General features: G+C 33.8%; 2 protein-coding genes across 2 annotated transcripts; both read left to right on the forward strand.

The window, feature by feature from the left end:
* Positions 1 to 4,514, forward strand: LOC116028553 (protein DETOXIFICATION 24-like). The gene is made up of 9 exons (XM_031270291.1): positions 1 to 152; positions 2,319 to 2,571; positions 2,680 to 3,179; positions 3,269 to 3,355; positions 3,446 to 3,502; positions 3,586 to 3,824; positions 3,923 to 4,041; positions 4,130 to 4,216; positions 4,322 to 4,514. Exons 2-9 carry the CDS (start codon positions 2,323 to 2,325, stop codon positions 4,388 to 4,390), a joined length of 1,407 nt encoding a protein of 468 aa, XP_031126151.1. The 5' UTR covers positions 1 to 152; positions 2,319 to 2,322; the 3' UTR covers positions 4,391 to 4,514.
* A 6,038-nt stretch (positions 4,515 to 10,552) lies between these two features.
* LOC116028543 (protein DETOXIFICATION 24-like) lies at positions 10,553 to 14,684 on the forward strand. The gene is made up of 9 exons (XM_031270281.1): positions 10,553 to 10,667; positions 12,482 to 12,734; positions 12,843 to 13,384; positions 13,465 to 13,551; positions 13,644 to 13,700; positions 13,774 to 14,012; positions 14,111 to 14,229; positions 14,318 to 14,404; positions 14,510 to 14,684. Exons 2-9 carry the CDS (start codon positions 12,486 to 12,488, stop codon positions 14,576 to 14,578), a joined length of 1,449 nt encoding a protein of 482 aa, XP_031126141.1. The 5' UTR covers positions 10,553 to 10,667; positions 12,482 to 12,485; the 3' UTR covers positions 14,579 to 14,684.
* Positions 14,685 to 18,221: the final 3,537 nt, after the last annotated feature.

The following is an 18,221-nucleotide window of genomic DNA, read 5'->3' on the forward strand; positions in this document are numbered from 1 at the left end:
AATAGGAGTGGTTGAACCATGTGAGATCATTTAATCACGTCTCCTTAGCTTCTCTCTCTCAGTCTCTCTTTTTCAGAAGGTCGCTGCTCGGAGCTTGGGAAGAAGAAGAGCAGAAATTCCGGCCGGCCATAAATCGGCCTCTCTCAATTAACGTAAGTCTTATCACCTCGTACCGTTCACTGTGGTGTGTGTGTGTGTGTGTTTCTGCGAACAACTGTTTTGTACTTTCCGTCATCAGCTCCATGAAGATGCCTAGTATAAATAATCCTTGTTGTTCTACTTGAATAATTATCGGATTTGCTTTCTACAACATAAAATCCACATAGTATGCCATGCGACAACGAAAGATTGGTTGGGCGGTGTGGAGCGTTAAACTTGGATCTTGTTGTTCTTGTATATCGGAATCTGGATTTCGTTTTTCCGATCCTTTTAATCTTCTGCGTTGAATTTTAGAGTCCTCACAATCTTTGTGTTGTGTCTCTGTCTTAAATTATACAAATTATGAACTCAGAAGAGTAGAAAACTCTCTCTGAGAACGAGAAGTCAGGGAGTCATCCCTTTGCTTTGTTTGTGTGTATCAAAAAATAACAAAATGAAATTATTAACGAAAATAGACAAATAGTCACCTATTACAAGTGGGATTGAAGGAATTTGGCAGTGACCTGCAACTGGCATCTTTTGTAGTACATGCCTAATTTTTTGTTCTCTTTCTTTCTTTTTCCTGTTTTTGGGCCAAAAAACATAGTTAAGAAGCACTATACAGGACACGTGGCATAGAAATATTAGTGGGAAATAAAAATACCACGGAGTACTACGTTGTAGTCGTAGAAGAGTGAATCTTGGAAGTATGCAGAATCTATGGTCCAGATTTTATGCGGTTGCATGATCTATTCAAACTATTTTTGTATTGGAAAATGATTATTGCTCCACATGCAAGACAATTTCTTTTAAGCCTGCATTTTTTATTACTTAATCGTCAACTTCGTCTATATAAATTAGGTAATAAAAAAGTGTCACGTCCAGCAATAATTGTGTTACTTGCCAGCTATTTACTATTTATAATTTCTCCTTATTTGCCATTTTAATTTATACCATTTCACATTTTTAAGTATTATGTATTATTTCATATTAATTTTGACAAGTGCATCACGATGACCCGTCGACGTGGGAATAACATGATCACATCCAGGCCAGCTTTTATTGTTTTGGCTATTGCATTTAATTTGTTGGGTGAATTGGCTGGCAGCCATATATTTTTATTCTGTGCCGATAATGCTTTCAAGCTGCACCTTTTGTGCATAGCATGATCCCGCCGGCCATCAAAATGTCAGAATAATTAATTACTGTAATAATGTTACATCTTTATCTGTGTGGATAACTTTAACTATTTAATTAATGTAATAATGCTACATCTGTATGTGTGTGGATCGGATAACGTTTGTAATGGCGGTTGGTAGATATTGAAGAACATCGACTCAGTTCACCTCCGTCCATCTTGCAAGGTGGACCCAAGTCCATATTAACAATTTCAGAACTCTATATTTAATAGTATAACACAATTTTTAAATCTATATAACAAAGTTATGAATATAGAGTTCAAAAATTATGAATATTGAGTAATGTAACTTTATATATTGAGATTTAAAATTGTGAACATAAACCTGGGTCTACCTTGCAAAGTGGACCCGGGTCCATAGCATAATTTGCCCAAGAACATAGGAAAACGTAAAATGTTGTCACAATTATTTTAGATAACTATTCAAACCAAATTAGTGCGTGCTCTAAACTTTAAAATTAAGCAAACAAGTTATAATATGATTCCTGCTCCCATTTAATCAATCATTGAAAAGATTTGGGCTTTTGGTTAATGATTATCTGTATAATTAAAAAATATTTTACTTTGATGCCTCAAAATAAGTCGTATACACATTAATAAATTTGTAAATAAATAATTTAATATACACACAAATAAATATGCATGTATGTGTACAATGTGCTTATATATATGTGTGTGTGTATTTTAAAAGGTAAAGATCAAAATCATACTATATACCAAGGTCATCTTATAAAACATTAATGCCTAAGATGGAGAATGCAATCAAATTATATTTATATAACCCAAAATTTGATGTGTCACTATTCACTAATGCCACATTTTCGTGGTCGGTTGTTTATTTCATAACTTGAAACAGATGCTCCGTACCCCCTAAATGTAATGTAATACAAAATAGCTAGTATCCTACCAAAAAAAAAACTTATACAATATGTTTGTTTTACTTCTTGCCAATTCTTGAACTCCATGTGGTTGTGTAATGCAGAGCTATGGATAATGGCATAAGTGAAAGGCTGCTCAGTTCTGAAGTAGAGAAGACAAATGATGATCTGAAAGTTAGGGTATACGATGAATCAAGGAAGATATGGAGAGTTGCATTGCCTGGTGTACTCTCACGGGTGGCTTCATTTGGAAGCATAATAGTGACACAGTCATTCATTGGCCACATCGGCGAACTTGATCTTGCTGCTTATGCGCTTGTTCAAACTCTCACTGTCCGATTTGTGAATGGAATATTGGTAACTAGCTAGCCTAGCTTTTACTGCATTATTACATTTCTGTAGCCATGACTTATATGAAATATGCACTCATCACATAATGTTTACATCTCTGACTTTTAATTGCAGATAGGAATGTCGAGTGCAACAGAGACTCTATGTGGGCAAGCATATGGAGCTGGGCAGTATCATATGATGGGAATTTACTTGCAAAGGTCATGGATTGTTGATTTCATCACATTGACAGTCCTGCTCCCCTTTTTCATCTTTGCTACCCCAATCTTCAAACTTCTTGGACAGGAAGAATCCATTGCAGATGCTGCTGGATATGTTTCTTATTGGTTCATTCCTGTCGTCTACAACTTCGTATTTAGCTTGACCATACAAATGTATCTACAAGCACAACAAAAGAACATGATCATTGCGTGGCTATCTGTCGCGCAATTTGTCATCCACATCCCGCTCTCTTGGTTGTTAGTTTACCAATTCGAGTTTGGGGTCCCGGGTGCAATGATTGCCCACATTTTTGGCGGCTGGTGCCCAAACACATGGAGGGGATTTACAATGGATGCCTTAAAAGATATATTCCCTGTTGTGAAGCTCTCCATATCATCAGGAGTTATGGTTTGGTAAGTACAGTGCTCTTCTCTTTATTCATCACTGCAGCTACTTGTAAGTTGTAATTATACTTATCTTAATTAATTAACTGGCTTTCTAGTTTGGAGCTATGGTACAATGCTGTATTAGTCCTACTAGCTGGATATATGAAGAATGCAGAGGTTGCCATATCAGCCTTCTCCATCTGGTAATTAATAACAACTAACTCCCCTGCTACTTTCTTTCTCTTTTCAATGTTATTGCACCAGTAACTAACTGACTAAATTTCATTCCACAGCCTTAACATTAATGGATGGGAGTTCATGATTAGCCTAGGCTTCCTCGGCGCTGCTTGGTAGGTTACCATTAACTAGTATATATTACCATCAATAGTTAGGTTTATATATCTATAACTTTTTCTACTTAACTTTCATGCAGTGTACGTGTCGCAAATGAACTTGGAAGAGGGGATGCCAAAGCTACGCGATTTTCTATCAAAGTACTCGTATCTACTTCGATTCTAGTTGGATTATTCTTCTGGATTTTGTGCCTGGCATTTGGGAGCAAAATTGGATACTTGTTTACCAACGAAAAGGAGGTTGCAGATGCCGTGTCAGAACTCTCTTTGCTGCTTGCATTCTCTGTATTGCTCAATAGCATTTATCCAGTGCTCTCAGGCAAGTTTTTTGCTCATCTGATATGATCTGGATAAGTTCTTAATCCATTATATTTTACTCATTAAGTCTCTGTTTCACACTTTAATTTGTGTAATCAGGTGTGGCAGTTGGAGCAGGCTTACAAAGCACAGTTGCAATTATAAACCTGTGTTGCTATTATCTTATTGGAATTCCGATTGGTGCTGTGCTTGGCTATGTAGCTAATCTTGAAGTGCAGGTATGTATAGTATGTAGGTTCTGCTTGCTCAGATCATTCATATATGCATAGAAAAGTCTCAAAGTTGTGATATTGTTTGGTATGGTAGGGTATATGGCTTGGAATGATTTGTGGGGTGGTCACTCAATCAATTGCCTTGTGCTACATGACATGGAGAACAGATTGGGATAATGAGGTACTTAAACTAAACATTTTAAGATTATTACAGTACCATGCATAATGCATATGTTTATCTATAACATGAATAGAGGACTACAAAATTCGTGCTTATGTATAACAGGTGGCAAAGGCTAAACAACGCCTCCAGAAGTTTTACTTGAAGTCTGACGAGTCTAATCAGCTAGCTTGAGGATCGGAACAATAAAAAATATTATAAAAATTTTGTTCTCTTTATGCAAATTTCTTAACCATTTAATAAGGAATAAAAGATTCAAGGTTATTAGTTCGATATTAAATTCATTTGGTATTATTTATCAACTTTCTCATATTATTAATATCATATTATCCAGAATTTTTCATCATAGATAAATTATTTAATCTCTACATTCACCAAGGAGTAAATATTGTGTAGGATGTATAATATCTTTTAGGGAAAAGGGTCAAATAGACCCCTAAACATTCCACAAAAAGTCAATTAGACACACGAACTTTTGATAGGTGCAATTGAACACATTAACTCACAATTTTGAGTCAATGAAACCCATTAACAGGTAACCTAACCTGTAAATGTCGGTAATTGCACATTTGACTAGCCACATCAGCTTTACTTTGTATTTAAATTGCCACATAAGCCTTGTTAATTTCCTTTCTCACAAATTGTCGGCCTAGATAATGTATACAATATACCAATCACAAGTAGCTAAGTCAACAAAGCCTAAAACTTGTAGTAACAGAGCTCAGACCCCTCCATCAATGGCGGATCAAGATTGCAAGCTTCATATATTGATGTTCCCATGACTAGCTTTCGGCCACATGATTCCATTTCTAGAGCTCACAAAGCTCATAGCTCAAAAGGGTCACAAAGTCTCCTTCGTTTCTACTCCCCAAACTCCCCCCGACCCTAGTTCCTCTAATCAACTTCGTCAAGCTCCCTCTCCCGCCGACACCAAACCTGCCGGAAAACGCAGAGGCCACCATCGACCTCCCGTACGGCGACGTGAAGTACCTCAAGAAAGCGCACGATGGTCTCCGAGAAGCCATGTCTAAGTTTCTTCAAGAATCGCATCCCGATTGTATTTTGTTTGTTTTCGATGCTTACTGCTGGAGGTTGCGTCGGAATTCGGTGTTTCTACGGCTTTCTCCAGTATCTGTATCGCCGCTTTATTAGGCTTCCTCAGGCTTGGACCGTCGGATTTTAAGTATGAGAAGAGGATAGCGGCGGAGGAATTCACCGTCCGGCCAAAATGCATGGGTGCCGTTCAAAACGCCGATCAGTGGACCCACACTGGTGGTGCATGCACGCGCCACGATCTTCATATGCCTTTCTTCTTCGGGATAAAATGAATGGGGCCGATGCTTTCTTTCTTCCTCCCCTCCAACCCTTTTCTTCTTTAAATATTGGAAATGTCCTAATTCTTCATTCTGAGAAAGCAAGCAAGCAGAAGAAAAAAAATGAAAGAAGCCGTTGAGCTATTTTTCTTCCCAGCACTTGGAATGGGGCACCTCTTATCTGCAGTTGAAATCGCAGAGCTCCTTATTCACAGAGACCACCATATCTCCATCACCATTTTCATCTTGACACCACCTTTCGACCTCAAAATCACTTCTTTCATCCAATCCCAAACCTCCGAAAGGCGACTGAAGTTCGTGACACTCCCATTGGACGAGTCGATCTCCATCAATCCCACTAACATTCCGGCCCCCTCGATGATCCCCATAGACTCTTTCAAGCTTCGAGTCAGAGAATGCGTTAAAGAAACCATCCGTAGCGTACGCCTGGGCGAATTCGTAATCGACATGTTCTCCACGGCAATGATTGACGTGGCGGACGAGTTTGGAGTTCCGACCTATGTGTTCTACACCTCCGGCGCCGCCGTGCTCGGCTTCCTGCTACATATGCAGAGAATCACCTTGGAAGGTTTTAGAGCGTAGCGGGCAGAGGTACTGAGGCGTATGCCGAAAAATGGTTCTCTTTAAATACAAAACAAAGCTGATGTGGCCTAGTCAAATGTGCAATTACCGGCATTTACAGGTTAGGTCACGGGTTAATGGGTTTCATTGATTCAAAATTGTGAGTTGATGTGTTCAATTGCACCTTTCACTAATTGACTTTTTGTGGAATATTTAGGGGTCTATTTGATCATTTTTCCTATTTTTTAATTAAAATGTAAATTTTTTATACACATAAAAAAATAATAAATTTTAATTAAAAAGTAATACACATTTCAAGAAGATTATTTTTCAAAAGGTCTTATAAGTAGACTTATACCTCCGTACTTTTTAGCTACATTGATCATTTGTGTTTAGCTGCATAATGTAACTGTTTACATTTGATTTCCACTTTATCGTTTATCATTACTTTCATATTGTGAACTCTCTTAATATTTGTGAATTTCAAATGTTTCAATTTTGTCAATCTATTTGATTAATGTTAATTGCAATTTATGCGTTATTTTGTATGATTGTCTGAGAAGAAAATTGTGAAATTGTAACACCTTTTTCTTTTAAAACATAGTTATCTGAACTCTATACCCTATATATTACTCTTGTGTTAAGGGTAACTCTCTGACAAATTATGCCATAGATTGAGTGTACATACATTATAAACACTGATTCAAAATGGTACTCAAATTATGTACATGTAATAATTAACATATTATGTACATGTAACCTTTTCATTTTAACTTATTGGTATCAATAAGCAAGGCAAACACATTGTTTACGAAAATTAAGTTCAATTTAGCTGTTTAACTTGGTTAAACAAGTCAAATTTGACTAATAAGCTATTATCCAAACAACCCCTATAGCCTACAAATCTTCACTCAATCCTCTTTTTTCAAAGTAAGATTGAGATTGTAGTAGTGTTTCCAATAAAATATTTTATTCTCATAGACACACATGCAATAAAGTCTTAAGCATTACTTATACAAGAGATCAATTAAATTACCACTCACTGCAAGAACCTAGCTAAGTTCAATCAATACATACTCCCTTTATGCAATTATAAAGTCTAGCTATTCATGATTTAAATTTGAAGTCAAAAGTTCGACGAAATTGAATGTAATAAAAGTACAAACAAGAGTGAAGAGATTGAAATGTTAGTAGACTTAGCTTTTATACAATGCAAATTATTGAAGATATAAACTTAAAGTAGTGAAGTTGAAATTGAATTGTAATATTGAATTGAAGTCTAATCTAACATAATGTAATTCTGTTCTAAGTTGTGAGAAGTTAGAGAATGATTTTTTTAAAACTACTAATTGATTTTTTTTTTATAGCTACTGGAATTGCGTCTACTTATAAAATATTAGGTTGAGTCACATCTTGACTCTAGTAATAACGTCCATAGTTTCATGCTTTGCGAAGCTATTCTGATTTCTAAATTATTTCCACCTATTATTGATGTTTAAATTAGACTTTGTGGTATTCATTAAAGTTGTAGTTCGTTGTTATCACAAACGAGATTGTCATTACTGCAACACTTGGTCTTCACCCCAAAGTTGATTTTTTTTTTTTTTGTTGCTTATTTGGGTGCTCGAGTCATGACATGTAACACACATATACGTCAAGTTTGATGCTGTAAGCTCTTCTTCGAGTTTAGAGCTAAACCCCAAAAATTGGGAAAAGAAGAGAACATGACTATGTTTCGAGTGGCCGCCCAACTCCAGAAAAGTGATAAGAAAGGGAATGTCTCTAGACAAATTCAATATATTCTTTAGTGTCTTACACATTTACATAGGCGCGCGCGCACACATACATGATCATATATGCCACCCACTACCCCTTAACCATCCACTATCCCATTACTTGTTAATACTATCCATGAAATACCTAGAGTAGTGGTTATCCCACTATAATAATAATAGTAATAATAATAATAATAGTAATAATAATAATAATAATAATAATAATAATAATAATAATAATAATAATCCCTTAACCATCCACTATCCCATTACTTGTTATAACAATATTTAGATGCGCTATTTAGTTTTTAATGTATTCTTAATTTCATCACATTTATTGTGGCATAACCATTTTTATCTTTTATCAATAAAATAGTTTAGATATCGTTAAATACAAAAGCATTTCGATATTCAATAATACTAGGATCAAATGATAATGTTTTAATAAAAAAGGAGTAAAAGTGAATTGTTATCTATAAATCTAGGACAAAAAATGGAATTAACTCTAAAAATCCATATACTTATAATATGATAATACGAAGTAAAAAAATCATTTTGATATTTATACGTATTAGCATCCATATCAATGAATTTTAGAGGGTTTTGGGAACAATACAAAAAATTGGATTGCTTTTTCTTAATGTGGAATGAGTTTAAAAAAAAAAAAAAACTTTCTAAGACTTGATAATTATAAACTATTTAATAATTTAATAATTAATATTAAGATATTAAATACTAACCTAAAAAATATATAGAGTTTGAACAATTTAAGTTTATTTCACTCAAAACAATATTGTTTTGAGTGAAATAACCCATTTAAAAAAGGAAAAAAAATAACTTTCGACCGACTAGGCGACCTAGTTAGTGCCTAAGCTACCTATATGGTGATACACTAGGTGGCTAGCCAACGCCTAACACCTAAGTGCCAATTAATCGGTGCCTAGGTGAAATTTGTGCTAACTCTAGTACTATTGTACTAATACTTGTAATACTAAAAATAATATTTATAACATAAATAATAGATAACTCTAAAATATAATGCTCTTTAATTTGAATGGCTCATATTAGGATTTAGGAAGAATATTTTGGTATTTTAAAGGGAGTAGGTAGCAATGTTTCATCAAATTTCTACCAACCAAATTAGTGTAGGTGAAAGTATATACCTAATCCGTCGGATGCTATCATTAATGTTATTTATAGTAACAGTTAATATTAACATCTACCGGTACGTGTGAACTGTGATGTCTAATCTTGTGAGTTTTTTTTTTTTTTTTTTTATTAATAATTTGGATGACCCATATTTAATTTCTTAAGATGAAATAGATTGATTTGTTTTGTTTTGTTTTGTTTTTTTTTTTTTTTTTTTTGTTAAGGTAGTGATAGTGTTTTTTATATTTTATTTAAGTGTGAGCGCATGTGTAACTCTTGGCCAAATTGATTTCCTATTTTCTTGGATCATCACTATTGTGATTTGGAATCATGATTTTTTTATCATCGATTGCATGTTCGTCCATGCAAAGCGATTAATTTTTTTTTTTTCGCTCATTCTTTTGAGTATAATATTGCCTATATTTAAATGTTGGCGTATATGTACACATGTATCATGTATGGGTAGTACTACGGTTGTGTGTTTTGAAGTGCTGGTTGTGCAGCCCAGTTGTGTGAGTTGTACATCGTAGGCTGGTGAGATATGCATTAGTGCACTTGCAGGGTGTTTGGTTGGAAGGAAGAAATTAAGGAGAAAAAAAATAATGTGCAAATAAAGTAGGAATTCAAATTACATTATTTGGTATGGAGAAATCGAAGTATTGGGAATAAATAATATAAAGACTAAAATGCCTTTGTGTAATAATTTTAATAATAATATTCAAGTGCAAATATGTCATTTTTCCTTTCCTTTGTACCGATGAATTGCAATTCATAGGGGGAGCGCGCTATGAATTGCAATTCATAGAATTGAGTGAATTGAATTGCAATTCTCTCCAACCAAACAGTGCAGTTTCTTCTTCCATGAAATTATGTTGGCATTGAATTACAATTCATGCCAACCAAACAACCCATTAGTGCGGTGCATCGTAAGACATTGGGATGTCTATCGTATAATTTTTTACGATGTTTGAATGTATGTGCAATTAGAGAGGTATCGATGCACAACATTTGATAAAGGGATGCACACCTTCTAATAAGATCGACTTACCCCAACGGTATATTTTTTTAAAAAAATATTTTAAAGAGATTTATTTCCTTAATTCGTGTCATTTGTTCCTTTTAATCTCAACCGTGCATCATTCTTATTTAATGGTCTAGATTAGTTATTACGCCCTAACGTAATGATAGGTTCTCATGTGAACTTTAGTGTTATTATAAAGTATGTTTTTTTTTTAAAAACACATTAGAAAGCTAACACAAATGTCCAAAGTATAAACTCTATTGTCTATACTAGAAAGAAAAATAGTTCGTGTACTCCCAAAAGCTTATTCCCAACTTTCATGCTCAAATTTAATTAGAGGAAGAAAAAATAAATAAATAAATAAACATCATGATCCCCTATTAAATTGAATAATCAAAACATGTCAAATCATAAAAAATAGAAGTAGAAATTGAAAGTACATATCAAGTCCATTATAAATAGGAGTGGTTGAACCATGTGAGATCATTTAGTCTCGTCTCCTTCTGTCTCTGTCTCTCTTTTCCGGAAGCTAAGGTCGCTGGTCGGAGCTTCAGAAGAAGAAGAGCAGGAATTCCGGCCGGCCATAAATCGGCCTCTCTCTCTCAATTAACGTAAGTCTATTACATACCTCGTACTGAGCACTGTGTTTGTTTGTCACAGCAATTATATATATACTTTCCCTCAGCTCCATGAAGATGCCTATTATAGTATATCTGCCACTGGGCATCTTTTGTAGTACATGCCTAATTTTTTGTTCTCTTGCTTTCTTTTTCCTGATTTTGGCCATTTTTGGGCAAAATAACATAATTAAGAAGTATTGTCAAAAAAAAAAAAACATAATTAAGAAGCACTATACAGGACGCGTGGCATAGAAATACTAGTGGGAAATAAAAATACGACGGAGAACTACGCTGTATATAATTTTTAGAAGAGTGAATCTTGGAAGTATGCAGAATCTATAGTCGAGATTTTATGCGGTCGCATGATCCATTCAAACTATTTTTGTCTTGAAAAATGATTATAGCTCCACATGCAAAACAATTTATTTTTAGCCTACATTTTTTATTACGACAAATAACACTATCGTTGACATACTGTTGGGTATATCATATAAGGCACATTTTTAAAATTTTAATACATTAAAAATACATTATTTGTATTCAAAATGTATATTATAAAAAATAATACTTTTAGTATTCATATAATGTCCTATGTCCTTTCTTTAAATACGAAGCTTATATGGTACAATGAGTATCTATTCATAATTATTTTCTCAACCTACTGAAGGTGATGCAACTGCGTGCCACTAATTCACAAGGTTATTGGCCCATTATTATTACTATCGCGAGAATAAAATTCGTTTTGGTTGGGTTAAAAGTATTATTATTTCATATTAATTTTGACAAGTGTACCATGATGACCCGTCGACGTGGGAATAACATGATCACATTCAACAGGGCAGTGACATTGGGCATCCTGGCCAGCTTTTATTGTTTTGGCTATTGCATTTAATTCATTTGTTGGGTGAATTGGCTCGCAGCCATATATATATATATATATATATATATATATATATATATATATATATATATATATAATTATATATATAATTAGTTACTGTAATAATTCAATCTGTATGTGTGGATCGGATAACATTTGTAATAATGGCGGTTGGTGGAAATTGAAGAACATAGAAAAACATAAAATGTAAAATGTTGACACAATTATTCTACATAAATATCCAAACCATATTAGTGCGTGATTTATTAAAATATTATTTATTACAAATAAAAAATAAATAATATTAATTGTTGTTCATCCTCACAGATAGCTGGACGGCCACGACCGTCTAAGGAAGACGACCATGAACGTCTTCTATATCTGGAACGAGGGCTACGGTCATGGCGCGCAGCCGCCCTCGTTCTAGAGGCCGTCTTCTTTAGACAACTGTGGTCGACCTACCGGATAGCCACAACTGTCTGCGAGGAAGAACAACCACCGATTGGTAGACAGTCGGTGGCTATTTTTTTTTTAATATTATTATTTTATATTTATAATAAATAATATTTTTAATAAATAAAAAATATTTGTTTTGAAAAAAATAAAAAAATAAAAAACTATCAAATTGGCCCCCTAAGTTGGGTCGATAGTGCAATTAGGCCTCCAAACTGAATTTGACATGATACATGATAAACACTTGGACTCAATTGAATAATTTTATTGGTTTAGGGGCTTGAATGGAGCTTTTTTCAGTTAGATGGCTTAATTGCACAATCCATCCAACTAAGGGGGCCAATTTAACACTTTAACAGACTTTGATTCCCATTCTGATACCCAAACCCATGAACCAAACACACCCTTATACAATTAAATGTTTGTTTTACTTCTTGCTAATTCATGAACTCTATGTTGTTGTGTAATATAGAGCTATGGATAATGGCATAAGTGAAAGGCTGCTCAGTTCTGAAGTAGATAAGACAAATGATGATCTGAAAGTTAGGGTATACGATGAATCAAGGAAGATATGGAGAGTTGCAATGCCTGGTGTTCTCTCACGGGTGGCTTCATTTGGGAGCATAGTAGTGACACAGTCATTCATTGGCCACATCGGTGAACTTGATCTTGCCGGTTATGCGCTTGTTCAAACTCTCACTGTCCGATTTGTGAATGGAATATTGGTAACTAGCTAGCCTAGCTTTTACTGCATTATTACATTTCTGTAGCCATGACTTATATGAAATATGCACTCATCACATAATGTTTACATCTCTGACTTTTAATTGCAGATAGGAATGTCGAGTGCAACAGAGACTCTATGTGGGCAAGCATATGGAGCTGGGCAGTATCATATGATGGGAATTTACTTGCAAAGGTCATGGATTGTTGATTTCATCACATTGACAGTCCTGCTCCCCTTTTTCATCTTTGCTACCCCAATCTTCAAACTTCTTGGACAGGAAGAATCCATTGCAGATGCTGCTGGATATGTTTCTTATTGGTTCATTCCTGTCGTCTACAACTTCGTATTTAGCTTGACCATACAAATGTATCTACAAGCACAACAAAAGAACATGATCATTGCGTGGCTATCTGTCGCGCAATTTGTCATCCACATCCCGCTCTCTTGGTTGTTAGTTTACCAATTCGAGTTTGGGGTCCCGGGTGCAATGATTGCCCTAACCATATCTTCCTGGTTCGTTGTGATTGGTGAGTTTGTGTACATTTTTGGCGGCTGGTGCCCAAACACATGGAGGGGATTTACAATGGATGCCTTCAAAGATATATTCCCTGTTGTGAAGCTCTCCATATCATCAGGACTTATGCTTTGGTAAGTACAGTGTTCTTCTCTTTATTCATCACTTTCTAGTTTATTAATTATACTTATATCTTAATTAAGTTGCTTTCTAGTTTGGAGCTATGGTACAATGCTGTATTAGTCCTACTAGCTGGATATATGAAGAATGCAGAGGTTGCCATATCAGCCTTCTCCATCTGGTAATTAATAAGAAACAAACTCCCCTGCTACTTTAATTTCTTTCTCTTTTGAATGTTATTAACACTCCAATTGATTAAATTTCATTCCACAGCCTTAACATTAGTGGATGGGAGTTCATGATTAGCCTAGGCTTCTTCGGGGCTGCTTGGTATGTCACCATTAACTAGTATTACCATCAATAGTTAGGTTTATATATCTATAACTTCTAAACTTTCATGCAGTGTACGTGTCGCAAATGAACTTGGAAGAGGGGATGCCAAAGCTACGCGATTTTCGATCAAAGTAATCGTATCTACTTCAATTGTAGTTGGATTATTCTTCTGGGTTTTGTGCCTGGCATTTGGGAGCAAAATTGGATACTTGTTTACCGACGAAAAGGAGGTTGCAGATGCCGTGTCAGACCTCTCTATGCTGCTCTCATTCTCTGTATTGCTCAATAGTATTTATCCAGTACTCTCAGGCATGTTTTTTACACATCTGATATGATCTGGATAAGTTCTTAATCCATTATATTTTACTAATTAAGTCTCTGTTTCACACTTCAATTTGTGTAATCAGGTGTGGCAGTTGGAGCAGGCTTACAAAGCACAGTTGCAATTATAAACCTGTGTTGCTATTATCTTATTGGAATTCCGATTGGTGCTGTGCTTGGCTATGTAGCTAATCTTGAAGTGCAGGTATGAATGTATAGGAGGTTATGCTTGCTCAGATCATTCATATATGCATAGAAAAGTCTCAAAGTTGTGATATTGTTTGGTATGGTAGGGTATATGGCTTGGAATGATTTGTGGGGTGGTCACTCAATCAATTGCCTTGTGCTATATGACGTGGAGAACTGATTGGGATAATGAGGTACTTAAACTAAATATTTTAAGATTATTACAGTACCATGTATAATGCATGTGTTTATCTATAACATGAATAGAGGACTACAACATTTGTGCTTATTTATAACAGGTGGCAAAGGCCAAACGACGCCTCCAAAAATTTTACTTGAAGTCTGACGAGTCTAATCAACTAGCTTGAGGTTCGGGACAATAAAAAATATTATAAAATTTTTGTTCTCTTTATGCAAATTTCTTAACCATTTAATAAGGAATAAAAGATTCTAAGTTATTGGTTCGATATTAAATTCATTTGGTATTATTTATCAACTTTCTCATATTATTAATATCATATTATCTAGAACTTTTCATCATAGATAAATTCTTTAATCTCTACATTCACCAAGGAGTAAATATTGTGTAGGATGTATAATATTTTTTAGTTAAAATGTAAATTTTTTCTACACATAAAAAATAGTAAATTTTAATTAAAAAGTAATACACATTTCAAGAAGATTTATTTTTCAAAAGGTCTTATAAATAGACTTAGAGCATCCTTATCAATGGAGTTTTTTCACAGTATTTTAGGAGTTTTTGTAAGTGTGATTAGGAAAGACAAAATGAGAGGAGAAGAAAAAAAAAAGGAAAAACAAATACAATTTCGAAAAAATAAAAAAATAAAACCATTGTGTCAGGCGCGCCTGACACGCCCAGCGGGCGCCCGCATGGGCTGCTGCTGTGCACAATACGCGCACAACAGCCAATGATAAAAAAACAATTGCTTTGCTGATTTACTGCAGAAAGAACCTTCCCTTATAGTTGCTTTCCTTTTCTTCTCTCTCTTCTCTCTCCATGCTATGTGGCAAATATCTGACAATAACTAATGAAATATCCATTGATATGGATGCCCTTATACCTCCGTACTTTTTAGCTACATTGGTCATTTGTGTTTGACTGCATAATGTAATTGTTTACATTATATTTGATTTTCACTTTATCGTTTATCACTACTTTCATATTATGCATTCTCTTAATGTTTGAGAATTTAAAATGCTTCAAGTTCAAATGAAACCCAATTTTGTCAATCCATTTGATTAATGTTAATTACAATTTATCCATTATTTTGTATGATTGTCTGAGAAGAAAATTGTGAAATTATAACATCTTTTTCTTTTAAAACATAGTTATCTAAACTCTATACCCTAATCCCAATATATTACTCTTGGGTCAAGGGTAATTCTCTGGCATAGATTGAGTGCAAATTATATTATAAACCCTAATTCAAAAGTACATTCAAATTATATACATGTAATAATATAATTAACATATTATGTAGTTGTAACTTTTTCATTTTAACTTATTGGTATTAATATTGGTTACCGAAAATTCAATTTAACTGTTTGACTTGGTTAAACAGGTCAAATTTTGACTAATAAACTATTATCCAAACAACCCCTATAGCCTACAAATCTTCAATCAATTTTCAAAGTAAGATTAAGTAAGATTGAGATCGTAGTAGTGTTTCCAATAAAATGTTATATTCTCATACACACACATGCAATAAATTCTTAAGCATTACACATACAAGAGATCAATTAAATTACCACTCACTACAAGAACCCAAGTTCAATCAATACATACTCCCTTTATGAAATTAGAAAGTCTAGCTATTCATAATTTCAATTTGAAGTCAAAAGTTCAACGAAATTGAATGTAATAAAAGCACAAACAAGAGTGAAGAGATTGAAATGTTAGTAAGGAAAACTTAGCTTTTATACAATGCAAATTGAAGATATAAACTTTTAGTGAAGTTGAAATTGAAATTGTAATATTGAATCGAAGTCTAATCTAACATAATGTAACCCAATTCTAAGTTGTGAGAAGTTAAGAGAATGATTTTTTTTAAAAACTACTAATTGTTTTTTTTTTATAGCTACTGGAATCATAACATGCCTACTTATAAAATATTAGGTTAAATCACACTATCTTGACTCTAGTCATGACTTACATTGTTTCATGCTTTGCGTAGCAATCCTGATTTCTAAATTATTTTCACCTATTATAGATGTTCAAATTAGACTTTGTGGTATTCATTAAAGTTGTAGTTAATTCTTTGTTATCAAACGAGATTGTCATCAGCGCAACACTTGGTCTTCATCCCAAAGTTGATTTTTTTTTTCTTATTTGGGTGCTCGAGTCATGACATATTGACATTTAAGACAAATTGACATGTAAGACACATATATGTCAAGCTTGATGTTGTAAGCTCTTTTTCGAGTCTAAAGCTAAACTCGATCTAAAAAATGGGAGAAAAAGAGACATGACTATGTTTTGAGTGGTCGTCTAACTCAAGAAAAGGGATAAAAAAGGGAATGTCTCCAAAAAAATTCAATATATTCTCCAGTGTCTTAAATATTTACATAGGTAAATACATATACATGATGTGTTACCAACAACAACAATAGATGCGTTATTTAGTTTTTAATGTATTCTTAATTTCATCACATTTATTGTGACATGACCATTTTTTTATCTTTTATCAAGGAAATAATTTAAATATCGTTAAATGCAAAAGCATTTCAGTATCCAATTATGAATTTTTTTTCAAAAAATAAAAATAAATATAAAAAATATAACAGTTCAACCTACCTTGTATAAATTAAAAAAGAATAAAAGATTGAAATATATTTGTATTTAACGACATTTCAACTATTTTATCGATGGAAGATCAAAAATTGCCATGCCACAATAATACTAGGATCAAGTGAGGATGTTCTAGTAAAAAATGACTAAAAGTAGATTGTCACCAATAAATCTAGGACAAAAAATGAAATTAACTCTAAAAATCCATATACTATTATGATAATACGAAGCAAAAAAAAAAAAAAAGAAATCATTTTGATATTTATAGGTATTAGTGATGTGTAGCAAAAATGAGTGATGGTGAGTGTACGAGTGTGAAATATCGTTTCGCTGAGGATCGGGGGTTATGGCATGCAATATGCAATCACAAAACTAGGCACTAACACAAGAAAATCAACAAGAAGCTAAGCAAACGACAACAAGGTAGAACAAACACATATAAACAATAGATAAATACAAAATAAAGAAATATGACTCAAGTTAGGGGCATTACCATTTAGATGCTTTAACACTTAAGTTTGGGGAAGAACATTAACCCTATGTTCATGAGGCAAGCACAAAGGAATCCAAGTTTCCACAAGGATTATAACAAAGGTTGTCGCATTTCCATGGTGTATCAACCTAAGTTCTTGAAGAACAAAAACTATTTAAGCCCCAAATCTACCCCTATTTCCATAGAAGAGAAAATGGGTTTGAGATTGGGTTGGCTCAAGTCTCCCATCCAATTTCTATTGAGATGGAAGACTTTCCAAAGACAAACAATAATCATTGTACACTAATCATTGAAAGAGAAATAAACCCAATTCAAACTCAAGAACCCTAAATGGGTTTCTTTCCTTTTTTCACAATAATCACAAGCTAAGCATCAAAATAGATAATACAACCATAACTCAAGCCCATAAACTAATTACTCATGATTAAATAGCATAAAGAACACAAAAACACAAATAATAAACATAAATCTTGCAAAAGAAAAGAGATAAAGGAAAGAAAGCTTCTCTATTGAAATGGGTGGTGAAATCTTGAAATCAAAGCTTCAAATCCAAGATTACAAGCTCCAAAAGTGTTAAAAAAAATAGATCTAAGCCTAATCTAACCTAAAAATATGAAAGGGAGTGAATGGACGTGTCTAGGGTTCAACCATGGGTCAAAATCGAGTTCAAAATGCTCAAAACGAGCTTAAATAATAACAGAGCATGTGC

Source organism: Ipomoea triloba, chromosome 1, assembly GCF_003576645.1.
Source record: "Ipomoea triloba cultivar NCNSP0323 chromosome 1, ASM357664v1".
NCBI classification, from domain to species: Eukaryota; Viridiplantae; Streptophyta; class Magnoliopsida; order Solanales; family Convolvulaceae; genus Ipomoea; species Ipomoea triloba.